This window comes from Lontra canadensis, unplaced genomic scaffold (genome assembly GCF_010015895.1).
Source record: "Lontra canadensis isolate GAN:19392208 unplaced genomic scaffold, GSC_riverotter_1.0 scaffold43, whole genome shotgun sequence".
Classification (NCBI taxonomy): Eukaryota; Metazoa; Chordata; class Mammalia; order Carnivora; family Mustelidae; genus Lontra; species Lontra canadensis.
The window spans coordinates 14,099,894-14,122,906 of NW_022631037.1; the positions used below are offsets into that span (position 1 = coordinate 14,099,894).

General features: G+C 52.6%; 1 protein-coding gene across 1 annotated transcript; it reads left to right on the forward strand.

Annotated features, from left to right (window-relative positions):
* The first annotated feature begins 291 nt into the window (after window positions 1-291).
* Window positions 292-14,002, forward strand: RAPGEFL1 (Rap guanine nucleotide exchange factor like 1). The gene is made up of 15 exons (XM_032871544.1): window positions 292-1,196; window positions 4,011-4,089; window positions 5,007-5,142; window positions 5,366-5,463; window positions 7,591-7,703; window positions 7,957-8,124; window positions 8,777-8,874; window positions 8,987-9,109; window positions 9,686-9,864; window positions 9,976-10,066; window positions 10,629-10,679; window positions 11,010-11,097; window positions 11,284-11,348; window positions 11,762-11,816; window positions 12,087-14,002. The coding sequence occupies exons 1-15, from the start codon at window positions 677-679 to the stop codon at window positions 12,209-12,211; spliced, it is 1,989 nt and encodes a 662-aa protein (XP_032727435.1). The 5' UTR covers window positions 292-676; the 3' UTR covers window positions 12,212-14,002.
* Window positions 14,003-23,013: the final 9,011 nt, after the last annotated feature.

Here is a 23,013-nt window from a genome sequence, read left to right on the forward strand (position 1 = left end):
CTTTGAAATGATACTTAAAAGCCCCTTTTGGCCCCCAAGCCAGGACTCACTCTCCGTTGGTAAATCACTACATCACCTTTGCCCTTAATTTCTGCGTCTGCCCTGAAGCCAATCCCATTCAGCCCCTTATTATTTCCCTCGAGGCCAGCCCCAGCGCCCAAGTTCAAGCCTCGCGCGGCCCAGGGGGCGGGTCCAGAAAGGGCAGGGGCGGGGACTGGGCGGAGACTGGAGGAGGGGGCGCGGTCTCAGTTCTGCCACCTTCCCCCGGGCCAGGAGCGCAGCCGCCGCCGCCGCCGCCGCCGCCGCTGCCGCCGCCGCCGCCGCGTCCTCTCTCAGCCTTGCGCTCCGCCCGCTGTCTCTGCCGCCGCAGCCCGGCCCAGGAGCGCAGAGCCCGGGGCACTGGCCCCGCAGCCTATCCGCCCTCCGCGCCGCGTGCCGGCTGCGACCGACATGGGGGGCGACTAAGAGAGAGCACTCTTTCCCTCTGGCACCTCCCCGGGCCACTGGCCACTGGACCCCGGCCAGCGAGCCTCGGGCACCTCTGGCCCCCAGTCCGGCGCCTGGCACAGCCCTCCGCTCTGCCCCTCCGGCTCTGAGCATCGTGTCCCCGCCCCCCCCGCCCGCGCCTGGGACACCTGGGTCCCCCGGCGGCCCCGAGGAGAGGGGCGGGGGGGGCATGAAGCCGTTGGAGAAATTTTTGAAGAAGCAGACGTCGCAGCTGGCGGGGCGAACGGTGGCGGGAGGTCCCGGCGGGGGTCCGGGAAGCTGCGGCGGCCCTGGCGGGGGCGGGGGACCTGGCGGGGGCGGCGGTCCAACCGGGGGACTGCGGCCGCTGCAGCGGCGTCAGAGCGTGTCTCGCCTGCTGCTCCCCGCTTTCCTCCGGGAGCCCCCAACAGAGCCGGGGCTGGAGCCGCCCCCTGAAGAGGAAGGGGGAGAGCCGGCGGGGGTCTCGGAGGAGCTTGGCAGCGGAGGGCCCTGTTGGCTACAGCTCGAGGAGGTGCCGGGGCCTGGGCCGCTTGGGGGAGGGGGGCCCCTGCGCTCCCCTTCCTCGTACTCCTCTGACGAGCTGTCCCCGGGTGAGCCCCTGACTTCCCCGCCCTGGGCCCCCCTGGGCGCCCCCGAGCGGCCGGAGCATCTTCTGAACCGGGTGCTGGAGCGGCTCGCTGGAGGGGCCACCAGGGACAGCGCCGCCTCAGGTAAGGCCCATCCATCCCTGAGTAGAGGGTTGCCACCGGGTTCCTCTTCCTTGCCCTTGGACAGTGGGGGGTGGGGGTGGCGCTCTGCCGGGAGCCTCGGTGTGCGGTTGAGCGGTCAGCTGAAGTGGGGCAGAGGCCTGGGAGGGGAACAGACCTTTATGCAGAAGGGAGGCGGTAATGCCACCTTCCTCCCTGTAGCAGCCTCAACCACCAGCTGGAGAAGCTGAACCTCTTTCTCTCCTTAAGCCACCCTTCCCTTCTGGCTATTTTACCCACAGATTCTCATGGGTCCCTGATGTTGACTACCTCCTTCGGTGGCCCCAAATTAAGGCCTGACACACTAAGATGGAAGCTGCCCAGGGCAGACCCAGATCCACCCCCCAACCCCCACCCCAAGAGGTGCTTTCCAAGACCCGAAAGACCTTCTAGGAGTCCCTGATTCTGTCTAGAAGCTCCAGAGCACAGGACTAGCCCACTCAGTGGGGCAGTGCCAGACAGGCTCAGGGCCCAAGCTGCCTTTTGGGCTTGGGCAAAGGGATGCATTGTCCTTAGCAGCTTGTGGGGAAGGAGGTGTTCTAGTCAGGGGCTGGCGCAGAAGTTGCTTGTCAGGGGAGAGGCGGCTGGACAGAGACTGACATTAGGACCCTGCAGCATCCCGGGGCGGGGGGGGGGTGGTTCTGAGCCCCTCCAACTCCCACCCTTCCCAAGGCAGGCCTCAGCACAGGCCTCTTTAAAAAATAATAGCCACACCCTGAGAAGCTTATTCCCTAAATGATGATGCTATTTCACCACTCCCCACCAGCACCCCTACTAAGGGGACTGTGAGGAAACTGAGGCCCCAAACTGCTGGTTAGTGGTGGAGGTAGAAGAGCGATGACGGGTCTTTAGGTCTGCCTTTCTGCATTTCATTAAGCCCAGCAAGGTCTGGGGAGGGGATCCCTGCTTGAGGGACCAAAGATGGGGGCTTCACACTTTGCTCTTAGACCTCTGCGGGGAGCCTGGACCTACGCTTGTGGAATAGGACGCTGCTCCCCTAGATTTTCCTCAAGACCTGGGTCCTCTCCTTGGCTCAGCTGTCGTTGCCCTGGGGAGCTGACACCTTTTGGATTTAATTAGAAAAATATCAGACACACACAGCTCTCCTAACCATAACTTCCCGCCTACACCACACACCCTGTGTCTCTATGACACATTCCCTGGGGAGGCTGTGCCTTGGACCAGAGCCTGGCTTGGAAGAGACAGACGCCAAACTGTAGCCCCCATAGCACCATCTCCCCCACTCTGCCCCGTGTTCCTCTTCCTTTGCTCTGGCTCCGATCTCCCATGAGATAGATGGGAAGGACATTGAGCAGCCCTATACCTCATCACCACCTTTGGAGCCAGGGGTCATGGCTGGGGCTCTCAGACTCACTTTAAGAACATAGCAGGGTAGCGAGGCAAAGAGGAAAGGGAGAACCTGTCCTTCCCCTTCCAGAGGGACCTGGTGCCAGACACTCTTCCTGGTTTCTCATGGGGAAGGACTCTTGAATTGCTCGTCACCCTGTTACCTGGGCTGGCAAGCTAGATCTGCAAAGTAACTGCTTTGGGGAACCTCAGACCAGTCCCAGGGTAAATGAGGATCACCTTAACATGCCACTCTGATATTCTCCAGTATAATCAATGTTCTCAAATCATCTTGGCTTCCTCCCAGAGTGTGTGGGAGGAGGGGACTTATAGAAGTTATCCTCAAACCAGTTCAAGGCTTGCAAACATCTAAGTAGCCCAATCTCACCACTGTGCTCTACACTGGCACGCTGCTTGCCTGGGGCATACTGAGAAAAGAACAAAGACTCAGGAGTCTGGGTTCCTACTCTGGCTCCAGGCAGGTCCCTCTCAGCTCTGGGCCTCAGTTTCTCATTGGTGAACCGCAACATTTCAGGTAGAGGATCTGGTGTTGGTTCTCCTCCTCTACTTTCATGGCTAGAACCAAATGCCAGTGAGCCAAGAGACGTCAGAAGCCTTGGTTTTGTCCTGGGGCAGTGCCTGGGGACCTGGCCCTAACCTGTCCTGGTGAGGACACCTGGCTCCCTCCCTGCTCCCTGCCTGTCTCCGTGTGTCAGGCTGCCCTGCCCCACCCCAGGGCTGGCTGCAAGTCAGGGCGACCTTGTACCTGGCTGACTGGCTGAGCCAGGCCCAGATCGGGGAGTGGAGGGGAAAAGAGTGGTGAGAGCCACTCCCCTCCACCCTTCCATCATTAACCCTTCCATCTCTGGGCATCCAGAGGACACAGGGCTTCTATTTAAAGGCTTTTGGGATCAAAGAGATGGCAGTCACTCCCTCTCCTTTTTAATAGGGCTGGTTCTCACCTGCCCAGTTGGAACTCAGAGCTGTTATGTAGGGAATAGGGAGGGGAGGAGGGATACAGACATACACACACACACACACACCACTGACCCTAACCTCTGTGTTTGGAAGTTGTTTGTCTAGAGACACTTCTGTGTTCGACCTCTTTTGGGGGGCAGATCTCAAGCTTGCCATATTATCTGACCAACTTCCCCCATACATTGAAGAGTAGTGGGCGTGGCCATCAAAGGGCGCCCCCTCCTTCCCTCCAGCTGCCTTGGCAGCTGCCAACCCCACCCCCGCAGCGGCTGCCCAGAGCCTTCACACGTGTGTGTGCACGCGCTTGTGCAGAGCATGACGGGGCAGGTGGCTGGGGCTCCAGGCTGGCAAAGGAGAACTCAGTCTAGGAGGCAAGAGGGGGCTGGTAGGGAGTGTCCAGTCGGGTCCTGGAAGTGCCCGCCTGATGTCAGTGGCACCAATTGATCTCTACAGATATCCTGCTGGATGACATCGTCCTCACCCATTCTCTCTTCCTCCCCACGGAGAAATTTCTGCAGGAGCTACATCAGTAATATCCTTTTATGGAGCTTGCAATAGGGGAGGTCAGGAGGAAGCCACTCCCCCTACCCCACCTGTGATACGGGTCCTCAGCGCTTCCCTAGGAAACACACCTGGGTTTCAATTCCAGGGGTTTTACTCACCCGCTGTGTGACCTTGGGCAGACCACCTAACCTCCTGGGGCTTCAGTTTCCTCTTCTGTAAAAAGGGGATAAACAGCACCTGCCTGCCTCCCTATGGGGCTGCTGGGGAGATGAATCTGATAGTAGATGTGGGAGCACTCTGGAGACTGCAGAGCCTTGGGCCAACATAAGGTGTTATTATTCTATTAAGAGAGTCCTCTCCCCACTGAACTGTTGCTCTAAACATCTGGTTGCAAGTGGGTTATTATAGGGTCCAATGTAAACATCAGGTCACGGCTGTGCTTCAGTGGGGTCTGCTAGAGGCAGGCCACTGGCCAGGCTCTTTGTAGGGTCTCATGTAAGCACAGGGCCTCTCACTGAGTTATTTTAGGATCTAATTGTACATGTCAGGCCACTGAGTAGAATACCATAGGCTCTCTTAGAAACACTAGGCCTTACACTGAGGTATGGTCAGGTTTGTGGTAAGCACCCCTGGCCTTTATCGGCTCCAGGCTATGGGCTGGTCAGGGGTTGGGTGGGTCCCGGCGGGATACCTCCAAGTGAAATTCAAACAGGCAGGATGCTGTCAGATGGACATGGTCAAGTGGGGGCCATCCCTACCTACTCTGAGCAAAAGCCCAGGCTGGGACATAAAGGGGTCTTGTCTCCAGGGACCCCTGCACTTCCCTTGTCCCTGGCCCCAGATTAGAGAATATATGGTAGGGTTTAACCACCCACTGCTTCTCATCTCCTTTCCCAGTTTCTTCTGGTCTGCCTGCCCAGGGATTTTTCTTAACTAAGGGGTCAGTTTTGTTTGGGCAGGAGGCATGGAGGGCCCCGAGGGGCTGGGCCGGAAGCAGGCTTGTCTAGCCATGCTCCTTCATTTCCTGGACACATACCAGGGGCTGCTGCAGGAGGAAGAGGGGGCCGGCCGCATCATCAAGGTGGGCCTGGGAAGAGAAGGCGGGTGAGCAGGCTATTAGAAGGGACTCCTTTGAAGGAGCCATACTCTTCAAGCTGGGTACCTGGAAGGAGAAGATGCCAGTGGACCTCAGTTTATATGGTTCCTCTATGTTCAAAGACATGGAGATGCTGCCCCAGCCCTTGCCAATAGCGAAGCTTGGGATGAGACCCCTGCCTTCATCTTCTCTCTCCTCTGCTCCCCAGGATCTGTACCTGCTGATTATGAAGGATGAGTCCCTTTACCAGGACCTCCGAGAGGACACATTGAGGCTGCACCAGCTTGTGGAAACAGTGGAGCTAAAGTGAGGGGAATGGGTTGGGGGAGGGGATAGGACAGAAGTCCCCCATGTTCCTCTGTCGCGGGGACTGCCTCTGGCCTTTTCACTCCAGTGTGGTTTTATTTCAGCAGCTTTCTCTTGCTAGAGTGTAGCACAGAGCACAGCCTCCAGTCACTGTCTTGTCCATTCTCCCACCCATTTCTTTGTTAATCCGATGGTATATTGGGACATATTTAACAACCAGCACTTTGGGGGGAAAAGAGAGAGAGCCCCTATTTGTAGCTTTTGCTGATTTGCATGGTGTAAATTCTCTCGCTGGCTGATTTCCAGCTACTGACATGTGAATGTTAATACTGAATGTGAACTTGGGAAGAAATGTGCAGTGGCGGGCCATTACACAGTATTTTCAGCATACAAATACAAGAGAGGAAAATAACACCGAGAGCATAGATAATAGCGGGGCACCTGGTGGCTCAGTTGTTAAGCATCTGCCTTCAGCTTGGGTCATGATCTCAGGGTCCTGGGATTGAGCCCTGCATCAGACTTCCTGCTCAGGGGGAAGCCTGCTTCTCTCTCTCTCTCTTTCCCACTCCTCCTGTTTGTGTTCCTTCTCTTGCTGTGTCTCTGTCAAATAATAAATAAAATCTTAAAAAGGAGCATAGATAATAGCAAAATGTAGTAAAACAAGATGCTACCTTTGTGGTGATAATTTGGGTAGATGTTCATAAAACATTTCTTTATATTTTATATTTTTAATATTTTATATGGCTATTTTAAAATCTATAGGCAGAATCTCCCCAAATTTCACAATCTCTTCTCATGAGCCAATGTGAGCCAGCTTCAGGACTCCACTTCATCTGTCCATCTGTCTGTCCATCCATCCATCCATCGATCCATCCCTCTGACCATTTCAATCTCTCTCCTCTCCATTCCCACCAGCGCAACCCTTGTTTCGACCTCATTAGCTCTCACCTGGATTATTGCCACAGCCTCCTGCCCAGGGCTTCAGCTCATGGTCTTGCATCCTCTCCCTTCTTATGCTGACACCAGAGAGATCTTTCCAGTTTGACAACATCACTCTCCTATTCCAAAAACATCCAGGGCTCCCTATCGCCCACAAGACAAAATTGCAACACCCCCCCTTTTTTTTTTTTAAGATTTTATTTATTTATTTGACAGAGAGAGAGAGACACTGAGAGAGGGAACACAGCAGAGGGAGTGGGAGATGGAGAAGCAGGCTCTCCCATGGAGCAGGGAACCTGATGTGGGGCTTGATCCCAGGACCCTGGGATCATGACCTGAGCCAAAGGCGGACGCTTAGCGACTGAGCCACCCAGGCACCCTCAAATTGTAACACCCTCGAAAGCATTCAACACCCCTGCCTTTCTGCCAATGCTTCCTGCCTCATCTCCCACATCCCCCAGCCCCCATGACACTTGCTATACACCCCACCATTCCCTGAACTCCTGGGCATTCCCAGTTCTAATGTCTTGCCATCATTCACATGGTCCACCCAAGAAGGACCACCCTGTACTCCCTTCTCTTTCTGTTGTCCTTCAAGGCCACGGTCAAAAACATCTTCCTGATGAAAGTTCCCCCTCCCTCTTGCCAACAGAACTCTCCTTGTACCTTTGTTATATCACCTAACACCTCCTGTCTCGTGTTAGAAGTAGCTGTATCCACGTCTGTCTCCCTCCCAGGCTGTAAAGTCCTTGATGGCAAAATTCAGGAAACAGGATGACCTACGCCTACCATGTGCCAAGTAGTGTGCTAGGCCTGGAGGGTGGGGAAAATAAAAATCCAGGAAGAAGTAAGCCCAGCCCTCAAAAGCTCTCAGTCTTTCAGAAGAGATAAGATACACACATGAACAAATATTAACCCAGTGTCTTACAGCAGTTGATGCCAAAGAGTGACCTTTCCTGGTGGGTGGGGTGGATCGGAGAATTCACAGAAGAGGTGACATATGATCTGGGTCACTTGGACAGTCGTCCCATGCTGGTCACTGTCTTCCTTCTGACCTCTTTTACCACTTTCTGAACCTGGTGCTGCTGCATCCTTGACTCAATTCTGATAATCCCTTGCTTGATGTTGCCTGCCTGGCGCTCCATATGCGTGACAGGACTTCCTGACGCCCAGCTGTGTCCATGCCAGGATCCCAGAGGAAAGCCAGCCACCCAGCAAGCAAGTGAAGCCACTCTTCCGTCACTTCCGCCGGATCGACTCCTGCCTGCAGACCCGAGTGGCCTTCCGGGGCTCTGATGAGAGTGAGTGTGGGCATCAAGCTGGGCAGAGCTTCTGGAGTGGCTGAGGACCCTCCAGGGAATCTGGGTTTTAGGGCACCTTTAGTGGAGTCTCCTGGTGGAGTGGAACCTGTCCTTTTGACAGCCTCTTTCTCAGAAGCCAGCTGACTGAAGGTTAGGGGTGAGATGGGCTGGGGAACTGACGTGCACTGAGGGGGTTGTGTCCGCACTGCCCTTCTGCCTTCTTATGCCAAGCCACCTCCCTGTCTCTGCCCAGTTTTCTGCCGGGTCTACATGCCTGACCACTCTTACGTGACCATCCGCAGCCGCCTCTCGGCGTCTGTGCAGGACATCCTGGGCTCTGTGACAGAAAAATTGCAGTACTCAGAGGAGCCTGCGGGGCGTGAGGACTCCCTCATCCTGGTGGCTGTGGCTTCCTCCGGAGGTGAGGCTTGGGAAGAGCTAGGCCAGGTGGTGGGGGGGGCTGGCAGGAGAGGAGAAACTCACAAGCCCGGTGCTCTGGGGCCAGGGTGCTGACGTACCTCAGACCCTGCTCCAGACCCACCGATTCAGAATGAGCATTTTAACCAGATTCCCAGGCGATCCCTATGCATATTGAAGTTTGGAAAGCACTGGCCCAAGACACTTGGATTCAGATTCTGGTGCTCGCCTTTCCTCACCTTGGGATCTGGTTCTTTAACCTCCCAGACCATCTGAGGATGCTGTTTTCGAGGCTAAAAACACAGGGTGGGCCTCCAACTTCTATGGGAAGGCAGGAAGCCTGCAATGTAGCCGGAGCCTTCTCTTCCTCTGAGGCAAGGGGGAAAAACGTCCTGGTGTCCCCCAGCTGATAGAATGAGAGAAGAACTGTGGAAGAATATTGGGTCTAAAAAAGAGCTTATGACTGTAAGAGAATTCATTATTTGAAAAATGTCAGGTAAATATGGCATAAACTGATGGTAACCTAACACGAGTCCCCTTAGTCTAGAATGTGTCTGTGCAGGGTTAGGAGTTTCCAGATGGGATGGCGAGAGTGGCTGGGGTGTGTGAGGGTGCAGGTGGCTGGGGCGGAGGCAGAGCAGCTTGTTCTCCTGCAGAGAAGGTCCTTCTCCAGCCGACTGAAGACTGTGTCTTCACCACACTGGGCATCAACAGCCACCTGTTTGCCTGCACGCGGGACAGCTATGAGGCCTTGGTAAGAACTCCGTCCCAAGGCCTTGGCTGGGAGCCAGGGCCCAGAGGGGCTATGGGCAGAACCTCACAAGCCCAGAGTGGAGTCCAGCCCCTGTGCCCCTGCCTGCCACCAGATGCCCCTCCCAGAGGAGATCCAGGTCTCCCCTGGAGACACAGAGATCCACCGAGTGGAGCCGGAGGACGTTGCCAACCACCTTACTGCCTTCCACTGGGAGCTGTTCCGATGTGTGCATGAGGTGGGGACTGTAACCAGTGCTGGGCTGGGGGGCTGGAGGGAGAAATGTGCCATTTTTGGGGGTTCTGGAGACCGGCAGGCTGTGCAGCTGAACTTGGGGTTAGAAGGCTGGCTGGCAGGCTGCCCTTGGGCAATTCACCCCAACTCGCCCCAGACCCTGAGCTTTATGTCCCCCATCTGGGGGAAAAAAAAAAAAACCAGCAAAGAGAGAGACCCCCTTAGTAAGGTGGGTCTTACATAGAACCTGATCCATGGTTACTCTCTTTAAGCTATTCTCTGTTAAAGAAAGAAAATAAGGCAGTCACAATAATGTCTATCAGACGGTTCAAGGACCTGGCACCTAGTAAGTGCTCAGGGGATAGGACAGTATTATTAATGTTGCTCCCCGCCCCCCATCTCTGTTGCAACCTGTCTTGTCCCCGTTTTCTCCTATTTGCCACCCTCCCGCCCCTGCCCTTCGGCCCTTCCCTCCGCTCTGTGGCCACCCGGCCACTTACACCCCACCCCCAATCTCCCTACATCCCCCCCCCTCCGCCCCCTCTCCGCGGCCCCTCCACCACGCCCACCATGGGTGCAGCTGGAATTCGTGGACTACGTGTTCCACGGGGAGCGCGGCCGCCGGGAGACCGCCAACCTGGAGCTGCTGCTGCAGCGTTGCAGCGAGGTCACGCACTGGGTGGCCACCGAGGTGCTGCTCTGCGAGGCCCCGGGCAAGCGCGCGCAGCTGCTCAAGAAGTTCCTCAAGATCGCGGCCATGTGAGTGCGGCGGGCGGGCGGCGGGGCTGGCGGCGGGGCTGGCGGGGGGGGGGCGCGGAGGACCCCCCCGCCCCCGCGGCACTCGCTGACTCCGCCTCCCACCCCACGCAGCTGCAAGCAGAACCAGGACCTGCTGTCCTTCTACGCCGTGGTCATGGGGCTGGACAACGCCGCGGTTAGCCGCCTGCGGCTCACCTGGGAGGTGATGACACGGCTGCCCTTTCCTCTCCTCCCGCCTGTGTTGGTCCGGCTGGGGCGGGGCGGGGGGTGCGGCGGGCGTCCTTGGCTTCCGGGGTTCACCCACGCAGCTGCTCCTGGCGGGTAGGGAGCCTTTGTGCCGAGCGGAGGGAGGCGCCCTCTTCTGGCAGGTCCAGCCCCCGGGCGGGCACTCAGCTTGGCTAACGGACCCTGTCCTGTGCAAAATAGTGAAAAGCCGGAATCCCCGCCCGAGTGGGGGCAGGCAGCCCAGGCCAGATGGCAGGCTTGGACACTGGATTGCAGCCAGCACTCAGCGAGTCCCCTCGCGCATGGTGTATACCTAAGCAGAGACTCGAATTCCCCAGTGTAATTCGTTCCCGTGGGCTCTTCAAGCTCCCGGGACTGCATCAAGGGCTGACTCTATTTCCCCACCCACCAGCTTGCCAGCCCCCTGCAAGACAGCCAGGCCCTTTCCCCCTCTGACACCGGGGGATTAGCCAGAGCTGCCGTGAAACCCAAGGAGCTCCACTCTGACATTTCCTCTCCTTCCTTCAAACTCTCTACAGAAGCTGCCAGGGAAATTCAAGAACTTGTTCCGCAAATTTGAGAACCTGACAGTGAGTGGGTTCAGCTCTTTTATCTGCCCCTAGACTTGTACCCCAGAGACCCTCTGTCCCCATAAACCTGCTTCTTCAAGCTTCCCTTCAAGGTTTTTAGTGCCTGAGACTGCCCCCCACCCCACACTGGGAGGGGAGGGGTGGGAGGATTGCTACCCCCTTTTCCTTGGAGGAGGGAGAAGGGTCAAGCCTCTCCCCACTTCATCCCCAGCTAGACACCTATACGTAAGCTCTCTGATCAGAGATGGATCTAGGACAGGAGGATGAGGGAGTAGGGGACATCTTTAAGGTGCACTATCTGCCCCTTTATCTCTCTTCCCTGAACGCCAGGACCCCTGCAGGAACCACAAAAGCTACCGAGAAGTGATCTCCAAGATGAAACCTCCTGTGATTCCCTTCGTGCCTCTGATCCTCAAAGGTGAGGGTCACTCCTGTGCCCTTCTGGCCACACTCTCCGTGCCCCAGTTCTGGCTCTCAACCCCTGGCACTCAACTCTGAGTGCCCACCTGGAGAGGAGCCCCCTAGTGAGAGGTTGTAGGGGAGGGGAAGGGCCCTTTGGACCTCCTCTCTTCTTCCTCACATGGGCTTCTCTTCCATTCCCTAGACCTGACTTTCCTGCACGAGGGGAGTAAGACCCTTGTCGATGGTTTGGTGAACATTGAGAAGCTGGTGAGTGGCACTGCTGACTGTGGCCTGGGCGCGGAGGCTGGCATCCTTCCCCCTCTCCTGGCAACCCCCTAAAGACAGCAGCCTTTCTCCTTAGTGCCCAGCTTGCCTGACAGACTCCTGACTGTCCCCGGTGGCATTGCCGTGGCAACCCGCCCACGGGTGGCAAAGCTGACAGGCAGCTGGGGAGGGATGGGGTGTGTGTGTGTGTGTGTGTGTGTGCATGCACGCAACTCTTCCTCTCCCCACCAGCCGGTTATACCCCTCCTTTGGTTCTTCTGAGACCCTCCAGGATCAGATCCTGGAGAGAGCAGGGTCAAAGCAGTAGAGCTGGAGCAGAACACAGCAAGGGGAGTATTAGAGGGGGGAGTCTCTTTCTGAGCCCTTTTTAGGGCTCATTCCTTGTCATCTCCCAGCATTCCGTGGCTGAAAAAGTGAGGACAGTCCGCAAATACCGGAGCCGGCCCCTCTGTGAGTACCGGGCTTCTAAGAGCCTCCCAGGGAGAGCTCTGCCTGAATGGGAGGGATCTGGGAGGAGTCCCTGCTTAGTTCTTGATTTCCTTAAACTTGTCAGCTCTCCACCCTCTCTCCTTAGCCTTCCCCGGAGCCCTCCTGCCCAGCACCTGTCCCAACCCACACCCCTCTCCTCTGGCCAGCATGCATGGAGGGAGGGAGAGGGAGAACACGGTGGGTGGGTGGGAGGCTGGGAGCCTGAATGCTTTTCTCTTGTCACACCCCCAGGCCTGGATATGGAGGCGTCGCCCCATCACCTGCAGACTAAGGCCTATGTGCGCCAGTTCCAGGTCATCGACAACCAGAACCTCCTCTTTGAGCTCTCCTACAAGCTAGAGGCCAATAGTCAGTGAGAACAGAGGTTCCGGTGGGCGCCCCGCCAAGTCCTCGGGCACCTGGCACTCAAGCACTTTGCACGATGTCCCAACCCACCCCTGACACCTTTCCTCTTGGGCAACTTCTTGCCCCTCAGGGAAGAGTCAGATGGACTTACCCCTGGACTCAGAAGCCTGTCCACCTTGCTGAAATCCTCTCCCCCTTGCTCCTTCCAGCCCACTCCCCACTTGGCTGGTTTCTTCCCTCGCAGGGAAGGGGGCAGAGAGCTCCTTCCTCTGTCCCCTCCCATCGAGGTCCGGTCCAGAGATGGAGTTTCCAACCTCCTCCCAAGCAGGCAGGAAAGCGGCCCACGCTCCTGTCTCACAGAGCGGAATCGTGGGAGGGGTTGGCAGCCTTCCTCTCCAGCCCGGTCTGGCCTCTCCCTGGTCAGGGCCGGGACCCCTGACGTACTCCACTGGAATATCACATCGCCCTTGTGTCTGTGTGCCTGTGTGCGCCTGTCCCCTTGAAGAAGCAGGAGTATATCCGGTAACCGCGGGAGGGTGTTTTGTGCAGAGGGGTCCTGTTTGGTGCTACCCTGGTGTACTTGGCCCCGCGATGGTGTGGGGGTGCTCTCCCCACCCCCACCACTCCCTTCTCAGCTCCTTTGGGTGCCCTGCATGCCCAAGCCTGTGGGCAAAGCTGTTCACGGGGCAGGGGGCATCCCGTCAGCTCTTGTGGGTCCCCCACTCAGGCCTCCCCAGGGTCTCTGGGTGGGCTCCAATGAGAGGGTAAGAGATGCTCAGGGAAACACAGGCCTTGGTTGCCTACCGGACGCTTCCTCCGCATTGCAGGGTGGGACGTGGCGCCATCAGGAGCTGGGGGTTCTGCTGCCCACACTCCTGCTTTCGGGGAGTCTGCTGCTAAGAAGGGAGCTGCCATCTCCCTTCTGGCTCTTCTGTGGGACACCAACCACATGGTCTCTATCCTTCTTCCTGTCTTGACTCCTCCTGGTCCTCCCCATCAGAGCTGGGGTGAGGCGGACCCCTGTACCTGGGCTGGCAGCGCCCGGGAGTGAGAGCAGCGGGAATGGCCAAGGCTGTCAAGGCAAAACCAGACTGTGGCGATGCCTTTCATACCTCTCTGTCCCCCCACCCTCTCCCACAGGGGCCTCCAGGGCCGAGGGGCCCAGGGCTCCTGGGAGCTACTGGGTGAGGTTTCCGGGCACAGCCTCGCCTCCCCCTTTCTGACACCACCTCTTTCCCTTCTGAAGAGGCAGCAGCGGCAACAGCAAAAGCAGCTGCTGCTCCTGCTCTGAGGGTGTACATATTTTTTACCAAAAGCTCTGGAATTGTAAATTTATTTTTTAAAACTCAAAGAGGGGAAGAGCCTTGTATCATATGTAAACATTGTATCATAGGTTATGTTGTACAGTCCCTTTTATACAGCGGTCTGTCTGGTTCCTGCCACAAAACAGTGTATATGGGCTCCCCACCCCCAGCCTCACAGACACAGGCACTGTGTCCTGCCTCCTCCATCCCCCGGACAGACAGTGACCACAGCCCGCCCCCCACCCTACTTCCTCCCTGCAGCTGTTCACGTGCCCTCCTCTCCCTGAGGCCACCTTTCCTCCTGAGCCTGCTTGGCAGTCTCCTCTCCTCAAGCACTGGGGTCCACTGGTCCAGCCTCATCTGCTGCCCGCCCCTAGCCTTGATGCCTGCCCCGCTGCTCCCCAGCTTTGCCAGCGTGAACCGTGTGTACCGCAAACAGGCTCGGTTGTCTGCAGAAACTGCTGGGTGGAAAAAAAGCTGATAAAGTCTATGAATCAAGCTGCTTGCTGTTCTCCATTCTGTTCCTCTGAGGCTAGGGAAGGGGGTGAGGGAGGAAAGAGGGACCCCCTCTCAGTGCACTGGGTCCCTCAGCAGGCTGCTCTGGAATGACTGGAAGTGTGGATGAGAGGGAAAGGTGCCAACCTCATGAGACCGGTCGCATGGTGTCTGGGACACAGACAGGTGCCACGGGCACGTGAGCTCGTTAAATGCTAAAGCCGTCAAGGCAGAAGGTGGAAGCTGGGAAGTCCTACCAAAAGGGCCAAGTCATAGGCGAGAGAGGGGACAGAACTGGGCCCCTAACTGAGATATGTCACTGCAGGCAGTGTGCACATCCCACCAGCCACTACTCATACGGTGTGCACTATTCACACAACCGATGTCTACCACTTACACGAAGATGGGGAGCAGCTAGAGCCTAGTGTTTGGCCCTAAGGAGAACCTAAGCTTCAGGAGATGATACATATTCAAAAAGCCACGAAGGAGCCCTCATCTTCCCACGTCACACACCTGTTACTCCCTGTCTTCTGCATCTCAGGAGATGGTCCTCCCATCCACCCAGGTTTTCAAGGCAAGAATGCAGCACTTGCCCCTTCACACCTCCCTCTCATCCCTCCCTCATCTCATCGGCCTGTCCTGCTGGCTGCAATTCCAGAACATATACTGATTGGTCCACTTCTCTGTGACTCCTCTGTGACCACCTGGTGCAAACCACTCGCCATTCTCCCCTGGATGACCACCCCAGCCTCCCACCTGGCGTCTCAGCTTCCTCCGTCCAGCCCGACCCTCGTCCCTCCACTTGGTTCTCACACTGTAGCCAGGTTGCTCTGTTAAAAACCTGAATCAGATCATGAATGGCTAAAATTAGAAACAGTGAGGGACACCTGGGTGGCTCAGTCGGTTAAGCGTCTGCCTTCGGCTCAGGTCGTGATCCCAGGGTCCTGGGATTGGGCCCCGCATCGGGCTCCCTGCTCAGCAGGAAACCTGCTTCTCCCTCTCCCACTCCCCCAGCTTGTGTCCCCTGTCTCACTGTCTCTCTCTGTCAAATAAATAAATAAATCTTAAAAAAAATAAAAACAGTGGCAATACCAATATCCATGAGAATGTGGAGCAACTGGGACCCTTATAGGCCATTGGGGGGAGTGTAAATTGATACAACCACTTTGGAAACCTGCTTGGCAGTGTCTACCAAAACTGAATGTACACCTAACCTATGACCCAGAATTTCCACTCCCAAGAGAAATCAGTGCTTGTGTCTACCAAAAGACCTGGACGACAGTGATCAGAACACTTTCATTAATGACAGTGAAACCAGAAAAAGCTCAGAGGTTCTTCAACAGGTGAATGGATAAGTGGAGTGTGCTATCTTCTCACAGTGGAATACTACATAGCAACAACAAAGAACAAATGCTACTGGTGTGAATGAAGCTCACAGACATAATATTGAGTTAAAAAAAAAAAAGCCAGACACATGACACTACAAATTGTAGGATTCTGTTTAAGAGAAGTTCAAGAGCAGACAAAATTAATCTATAGGGAGAGAAGTGAAAATAGGGATTACTTGATGGGGATGGGGACTATTGACTGGGAAGGGGCATGAAGAAGCCCTTTGTAGTGATAAAAATGTTCTTTAAAAAAAAAAGATTGTTTATTTATTTGACAGAGAGAGAGACACAGCGAAAGAGGGAACACAAGCAGGGGGAGTGGGAGAGGGAGAAGCAGGCTTCTTGGCGAGCAGGGATCCCAATGTAGGGCTCGATCCCAGGACCCTGGAATCATGACCTGAGCCGAAGGCAGATGCCTAATGACTGAGCCAGCCAGGCACCCTGATAAAAATGTTCTAAATCTTGACCTGGAGATGGTTGTGTGTGTGTGTGTGTGTGTTCACTGAGTGGTGAGATTTATACATTTCACTGTATGTATGTTATATCTCAACTAAAATAATTCTGATCATAACACTCCTGTTTCCGATAACACGTTAAAAATCAAAATCTTCCCTCTCTGGCCCCCCTCCTATCCCTCTCCTCTCATTCGCCCTCCAGCTGCCACATTGACTCCCATTCCTCTCTCAGGGAAACACCTTTCTCTTTCCTGAGCCTTCCCTGACCACGCTGACCCCACCTCGCCCACCCCTTCTTCTCCGTTCCCTGCCCCCTGTATTGTCTTCAAGGCTCTCATCAACCCCTGACATAACTGAGCTCAAATTCTCTTTCTTTTTTTTTAAAGATTTTATTTATTTATTTGAGAGAGAGAGAGGGATCACAAGTAGGCAGAGAGGCAGGCAGAGAGAGGGGGGAAGCAGGCTCCCCACTGAGCAGAGAGCCTGATGTGGGGCTTGATCCCAGGACCCTGAGATCATGACCTGAGCCAAAGGCAGAGGCATAACCCACTGAGCCACCCAGGCACCCCAGGCTCAAATTCTTGCTAGATATGAGACTTGGCCTCTCTGTGGCTCTGATGAGAGCCTCCGTGTATTTTCTTCATGCCTCCGCTCCTACAAGAATGTTAGCGCTTAGCTCCATGCTTGTTCACTATCCAGAGCCTAGAACAGTACCTGGCGCAGAGAAGGCACTCAATACATGTTTGCTGAATGAATAAATTAGGTTGGTTGAAATAGGAGCTGTAAGAGCAGACAAGGCACAAGATGACAAGTGCTCTAGAAATGGAGCCAAAGAGATTCACAACTGGTCTGGGGATAGGGGTGGGAGACAGGAAAAGAAAGCTTCTTGAAAGAGATGACCCAGGACTTAAAGCAGTTTTGATGGCCAAAGTGTGGAAGTGGGAAGTCAGGGATGAGGTACTGGGAGGCACTGGGAGCTGTCCCTGCCCTGTGAACTGATCACCAGGGGAGCCAGTTGTGTGGGGTTGGACAGGTTCTGCCCCCCTCACAGGGTGCTGGTCCTACTCTGGAGGACTCCGTGCCCTGGCCAGGCTCATAGGGGCCAATCCCTTCTGTCCCTGCTCCTCTACCCCAGGGAGGGCAGGGAAAGCGGTATGGGTTATTCCCCTTATCCCCATCTTGGCCATTTTCAGACCCATCAGTCATCCGCTCCCTTTCAGGGGTGATGATAAGAATTGACATTTGGAAAGATGTCCTTTACCATCCACTATGCTTGCTTTTGTGTGCGTTCTTTCATTTCGTCTTCCTAACGAAGAGGTTGGCTCCATCAGTCTCACTTTCCAGATGAGAACTGAGGTCACGAGGAATTTCTCATCAGAGCCACAGAGAGGCCAAGTCTCATATCTAGCAAGAATTTGAACCCAGTTATTCTGACTCTAGAGCCCACAGTTTAAGGTCTGCACAATCCCCACAGTTTGAATAACTAAGAAATGTCTACCTTGTACTTACCAGACTGCAGGGGCCACCTGACTACAGCTGGGGGGTGGGATGGGGAGACTGTTCTTTGTGTTCCTTTCCACCACTCTGCCTGAGTTCTGCCTCCCTGCGTGGAGAACGGCCAAGACGCAAGACGGGGGCAAGGGCTGTGGGCTGTGTGGGTTGAGGACGAACAGCCTCGCACAGCCCAGGCTGGTCTAGCAATGAAAAGGGTGAAAATGATTTGGACTGGTCAGAGGACCAACACAATCAGATGCCCTCCTGATCAGGTGTGCAGAGAGGAGAGTGAAGAATTTAAGCAGTACCCCTTGAATCCACTAGGTGTCACCACCAAGACTACGTTCTCTTCACACTTGGGGATAGGGAGGAGGGTAGAGTATTTCTTGGGGGAATATTGAATCTCTCTTATGGTTTATCTGCAGGCAGGAGTCAGAAGTTCGACCAGCCCTGACTTCCCATTTGTATCTTTCATTCTCTTTTTTTATTTTATTTATTTATTTGACATGGAGAGTGCACAAGTAGGCAGAGCCATAGACAGAGGGAGAGGGAGAAGCAGGTTCCCCGCCAAGCAGGGAGCCCAAGGTGGGGCTCCATTCCAGGACCCATCATGACTTGAGCCAAAGGCAGACGCTCAACAGACTGAGCAACCCAGGCGCCCCTCACCTCTTTCTGCTGGCTCTTTCCCATTTAGTATTTAAACCCTCTCAATTCCCCATTTAAAAAAAAAAAAAGATTTTATTTATTTTACAGAGAGAGACACAGAGAGAGGGAACACAAGCAGGGGGGGTCAGGAGAGGGAGAAGCAGGCTTCACTTCAAGCAGGGAGCCCAATGTGGGGCTCGATCTCAGGACCCCGGGATCATGACCTGAGCTGAAGGCAGCTGCTTAACAACTGAGCCACCCAGGTGCCCTCAATTCCCCATTTTTTTTTCAATTCCCCATTTTTAAAAACACTTTCCTTGACCCTACATGCCTGCTCCAGCTGCTGTCCCCTCTCTCACTTCCCATTCAAGGCCAAACTTCTGGAAAAGATTGTCTCCACCTCCTCATCTCCCTTTCATTCTTTTTTATTTTGTCTTGTTTCCCCAACATTTCATCATGAATCAACTCAAACACAGAAAAGTTTAAAGATTAGTACAGTGAATATCCTTAAAACTTTCTAGATTCTATAATTACCATTTTGCTAAATTGCTTTTGTTGTCTCTTTCCCTCTTTTTCTCCCTTTTCTATCCTTGCATACACACACACACACACACACACACACACACACACACACTTTTTCTTATGCTAAGCTATTTGAAAGTAAGTTACAAACATTACTATCATTTCACTGCTAAAAGCCTCAGTGAGAACCTCCTAAGGATAAGAACAAGTTCCTACATATCCACTACAGCATTATCACACCTAAGAAAGTCAGTAGGAATTCTACAATTTCACCTAATATCTCTGTTTGATTTTCCCTGGTTGTCTCAAAAATATCTTTTTTAAAAAATATCTTTTTAAAAAGTTAAAAGAAGAGGGGCACCTGGCTGGCTCAGTCAGTAGAGATGTGACTTTTGCCTTGATCTTGAGGTCTTGACTTCAAGCCTCATATCGGGGCTAGAGATTACTTTTAAAAAAATTACATCTTGGGGCGCCTGGGTGGCTCAGTGAGTTAAGCCTCTGCCTTTGGCTCAGGTCATGATCTCAGGGCCCTGGGATCGAGTCCAGCGTCGGGCTCTCTGCTCCACACGGAGCCTGCTTCCTCTCTCTCTCTCTGCCTGCCTCTCTGCCTACTTGTGATCTGTCAAATAAATAAATAAAATATGTTTAAAAAAAATTACATCTTAAAAAAAAAGAAAGAAATCCTGATCCAATTAGGGCACATGCTTTACCTTGGGTTCTTACATTTCTTTTGTCTCTTTTAATCTAGAGTAGCTCCTTTGTTTTCTTTTTTTTTTCCCCCAACAACATTGACTTTTTTTTTTTTTTCAACATTGACTTTTTGAAGTCTAGGAGAAATGTCTTGTAAAATGTCCCATTGTCTGATTGTTTCCTCCACGCTCTTGTTCACTTGTACTTTCATCCCCCCAGTGTAATTTATATTTTTCTTTTTCTTTTTTTTTTTAAGATTTTATTTATTTGACAGAGACCGAGATCACAAGTAGGCAGAGAGGAAGGCAGAGAGAGAGGGGGAAGCAGGCTCCCTGCCGATGTGGGGCTCAATCCCAGGACCCTGGGACCATGACCTGAGCTGAAGGCAGAGGCTTAACCCTCTGAGCCACCCAGGCACCCGTAATTTACATTTTTCTAATAGTCACACTTAAAAAGCAAGAAGAGGGGTGCCTGGGTGGCTCAGTTTTTAAGCATCTGCCTTTGGCTCGGGTCATGATCTCAGGGTCCTGGGATCGAGCCTGCTTCTCTCTCTCCCACTCCGCCTGCTTGTGTTTCCTGTCTCACTGTCTCTCTCTCTGTCAAATAACTAAAATCTTAAAAAAAAAAAAGCAAGAAGAAACAGATGAATTACTTTTAATAATATATTCTATTTAATTCAATGCATACAAAATATTATTTCAACATGTAATTGATACAAAAATACTAATGAGATCTTTCACTCTCTTTGTAGTAAGCCTTTGAAACCTAGTGTTCATTTTATACTTGCAACATATGTCAATTTGGACTACTCACATTTTTTAAAATTTTTTTTTAAGATTTTATTTATTTATTTGACAGACAAAGATCACAAGAGGCAGAGAGGCATGCAGAGCGAGAGGAGGAAGCAGGCTCCCTGCCAACCAGAGAGCGTGATTCGGGGCTCAATCCCAGGACCCTGGGACCATGACCCCAGCCGAAGGCAGAGGCTTTAACCCATTGAGCCACCCAGGCGCCCCAGGACTAGTCACATTTTAATTGTTCAATAGCTATACGTGGCTAGCGGCTCCAAAACTGGACAGCATAGTTCATTCTCAGGGTTTTCTAGGGCTTAAATATTTTAGAGGAGAACATAAGTGATGCTGTTAATAGCATTATACCAGGCTGCAAATAATTCCAGGTTGGCTTGCATTAGTGAAGGCTGAGTTTGTCAGGGAGGGATTGCCAGATCTCCATGAAAACGATATATTTGTTCTCTCTCTTTGTTGTAAGTATGTAGTGATTTTTGCATGTTGCAAATATCCTGTTTATCCCAATCATTCATTCCTGTTAGAAAGTTATTTTTAAATGCATCATGTAATTTTTCGGTGCAAAACGTTTAAAGACTAATGTAATGAACACCCACGTTTCCACCATCCAACTTCAGAAATAAAGCTGTACCCTGCCACTGAGGCCCCAGGTGTCTGTCCCCTATCCTACCCCCTTCCTTTCTCCCCAGAGACAACCACTTTTCTGTGTGCAGTATCTTTTCCTTGTGTTTCTGTGAACGTTTACTGCGTACATAAACATCTCAAAACAATATAGTTTTTGCAATTTTATTGAGATATACTTCACATACACTAAACTAAAGTGCACAGTTCAATGACTTTTAGCATAACCACAGAGCTGTGTGACCATCACCACAATCAAATTTAGAACATGTTCATCACCTCAAAAAGAAATTGTACAAGACTGTTCATAGCAGCATTTTTTGTAATAGCCGAAAAGTGGAAACAACTCAGTGTCCATCAACTGATGAGTGGATAAATTAGAATGTGGTGTATCCATAAAATGAAATATTATTTGGCCAGAAAAAGGCTGATACTTGCTACAACATGGATACACCTGAGGGTGCCTGGGTGGCTCAGTGGGTTAAGCCTCTGCCTTTGGCTCAGGTCATGATCTCAGGGTCCTGGGATTGAGCCCCCCCATCGGGCTCTCTGCTTAGCAAGGAGCCTGCTTCCCCCTCTCTCTCTGCCTGCCTCTCTGCCTATTGGTAATCTCTCTCTGTGTGTCAAATAAATAAATAAAATCTTAAAAAACAAAACAAGGGGCACCTGGGTGGCTCAGTGGGTTAAAGCCTCTGCCTTTGGCTCAGGTCATGATCCCAGGGTCCTGGGATCGAGCCCCACAACGGGCTCTCTGCTCAGCAGGGAGCCTGCTTCCCTTCCTCTCTCTCTGCCTGCCTCTCTGCCTACTTGTGATCTCTGTCTGCCAAATAAATAAATAAAATCTTAAAAAAAAAACACAACGCGGATACACCTTGAAAACATTATGCTAAGTAGAAGAAGCCAGGCACCAAAGCCCACATATTGTATGAGTCCCACTCACCGGAAATGTACAGCATGGGCAAAGCCGCAGAGACAGAGAGTGGATTAGTGATTACCAGGATATGGGAAGAAGGCAGCACTGGGAGAGGCTATTAACGGGTATAGGGTTTCTTTTTGAGGTGATGAAAACGTGCTGGAATTAGATAGTGGTGATGGCTGCACAAAACTGAGAATATACTAAAACCTGTTCACCTGTCTACTTCATTTTTTTAAAAGATTTATTTATTTATTTATTTATTTATTTATTTATTTATTTGACAGACAGAGATCACAAGTAGGCAGAGAGGCAAGCAGAGAGAGAGGAAAGGAGGCAGGCTCCTTGCTAAGCTGAGAGCCTGATGCGGGACTTGATCCCAGGACCCTGAGATCATGACCTCAGCCAAAAACAGAGGCTTTAACCAACTGAGCCACCTAGGTGCCCCCACCTGTCTACTTTAAAGTGAGTAAAATGGTTTCCAGTTATGTGAACTTTATTTGCTTGCCTTGTACACACATCCCTGCAATCTCCGTTTCTGTCTTAGCATGGTGTCCTCCCCTGTGTGGATGTGTGTCTGAGTCCTCTCTTCTTCTTGTAAGGACAGTAGTTATTGGATTTAGGGCCCACTCTAATCCCCTCCACCTCCTCTTGATCCACTTGACTTCAACTTAACTAATTTTATCTGCAAAGACCTTATTTCCAAGGAAGGTCAACTTCTGAGGCTCCAGGTGAGTGTGAATTGGGTGGAGGGCACTGTTCAATCCACTTCAAGATCCTGTACCCATTGCTTAATTCAGTTGTCTTTTTATTCCTGAGTTTTAAGAGTTTTTAATATTCACATCTTTTAAAATTTTATATAAATACTGTCCTCCCAGGTATCGTGTTCAGCAACTTTTCCCCCTCAACATTATGCTTGTGAGATTCACCCAAGTAAATACATGTAATTATTTTTATTTTTATTTTTTAAAAGATTTTATTTATTTATTTGACAGACAGAGATCACAAGTAGGCAGAGAGGCCGGCAGAGAGAGAGGAAGGGAAGCAGGCTCCCTGCTGAGCAGAGAGCCCGATGTGGGGCTCGATTCCAGGACCCTGGGATCATGACCTGAGCCGAAGGCAGAGGTTTTAACCCACTGAGCCACCCAGGCGCCCCAATTCTTATTTTTAAATTTTATTTATTTATTAGAGGGAGACGGAGATAGCGAGAGAGAGCACAAGCGGGAAGGAGCATGAGAAGCAGATTCCCCGCTGCATAGGGAGCCTGACTCAGAACTTGATCCCAGGACCCTGGGATCATGATCTGAGCCAAAGGTAGACACTTAACCGACTGAGCCACCCAGGAGCCACAAAAGGTGTAATTCTAAAAAAACCCCCAAAACCCCAAAACAAAAAAACAACCAACAAACCAAACAAACAAACAAAAGAAAACAGAAACAAAAATCGGAACTCCAGTTTGGTTTTGTTGCTTTTTCATTCT

Bases quoted from the DNA above. Each gene is read 5' to 3' on its own strand.
- RAPGEFL1 (XM_032871544.1), top strand. From the start codon at position 677: ATGAAGCCGTTGGAGAAATTTTTGAAGAAGCAGACGTCGCAGCTGGCG. The intron at 4,090-5,006 runs ATATCCTTTTAT...CTAAGGGGTCAG, and splicing joins CTGCAGGAGCTACATCAGTA to TTTTGTTTGGGCAGGAGGCA. The intron at 5,143-5,365 runs GTGGGCCTGGGA...TCTGCTCCCCAG, and splicing joins GGGCCGGCCGCATCATCAAG to GATCTGTACCTGCTGATTAT.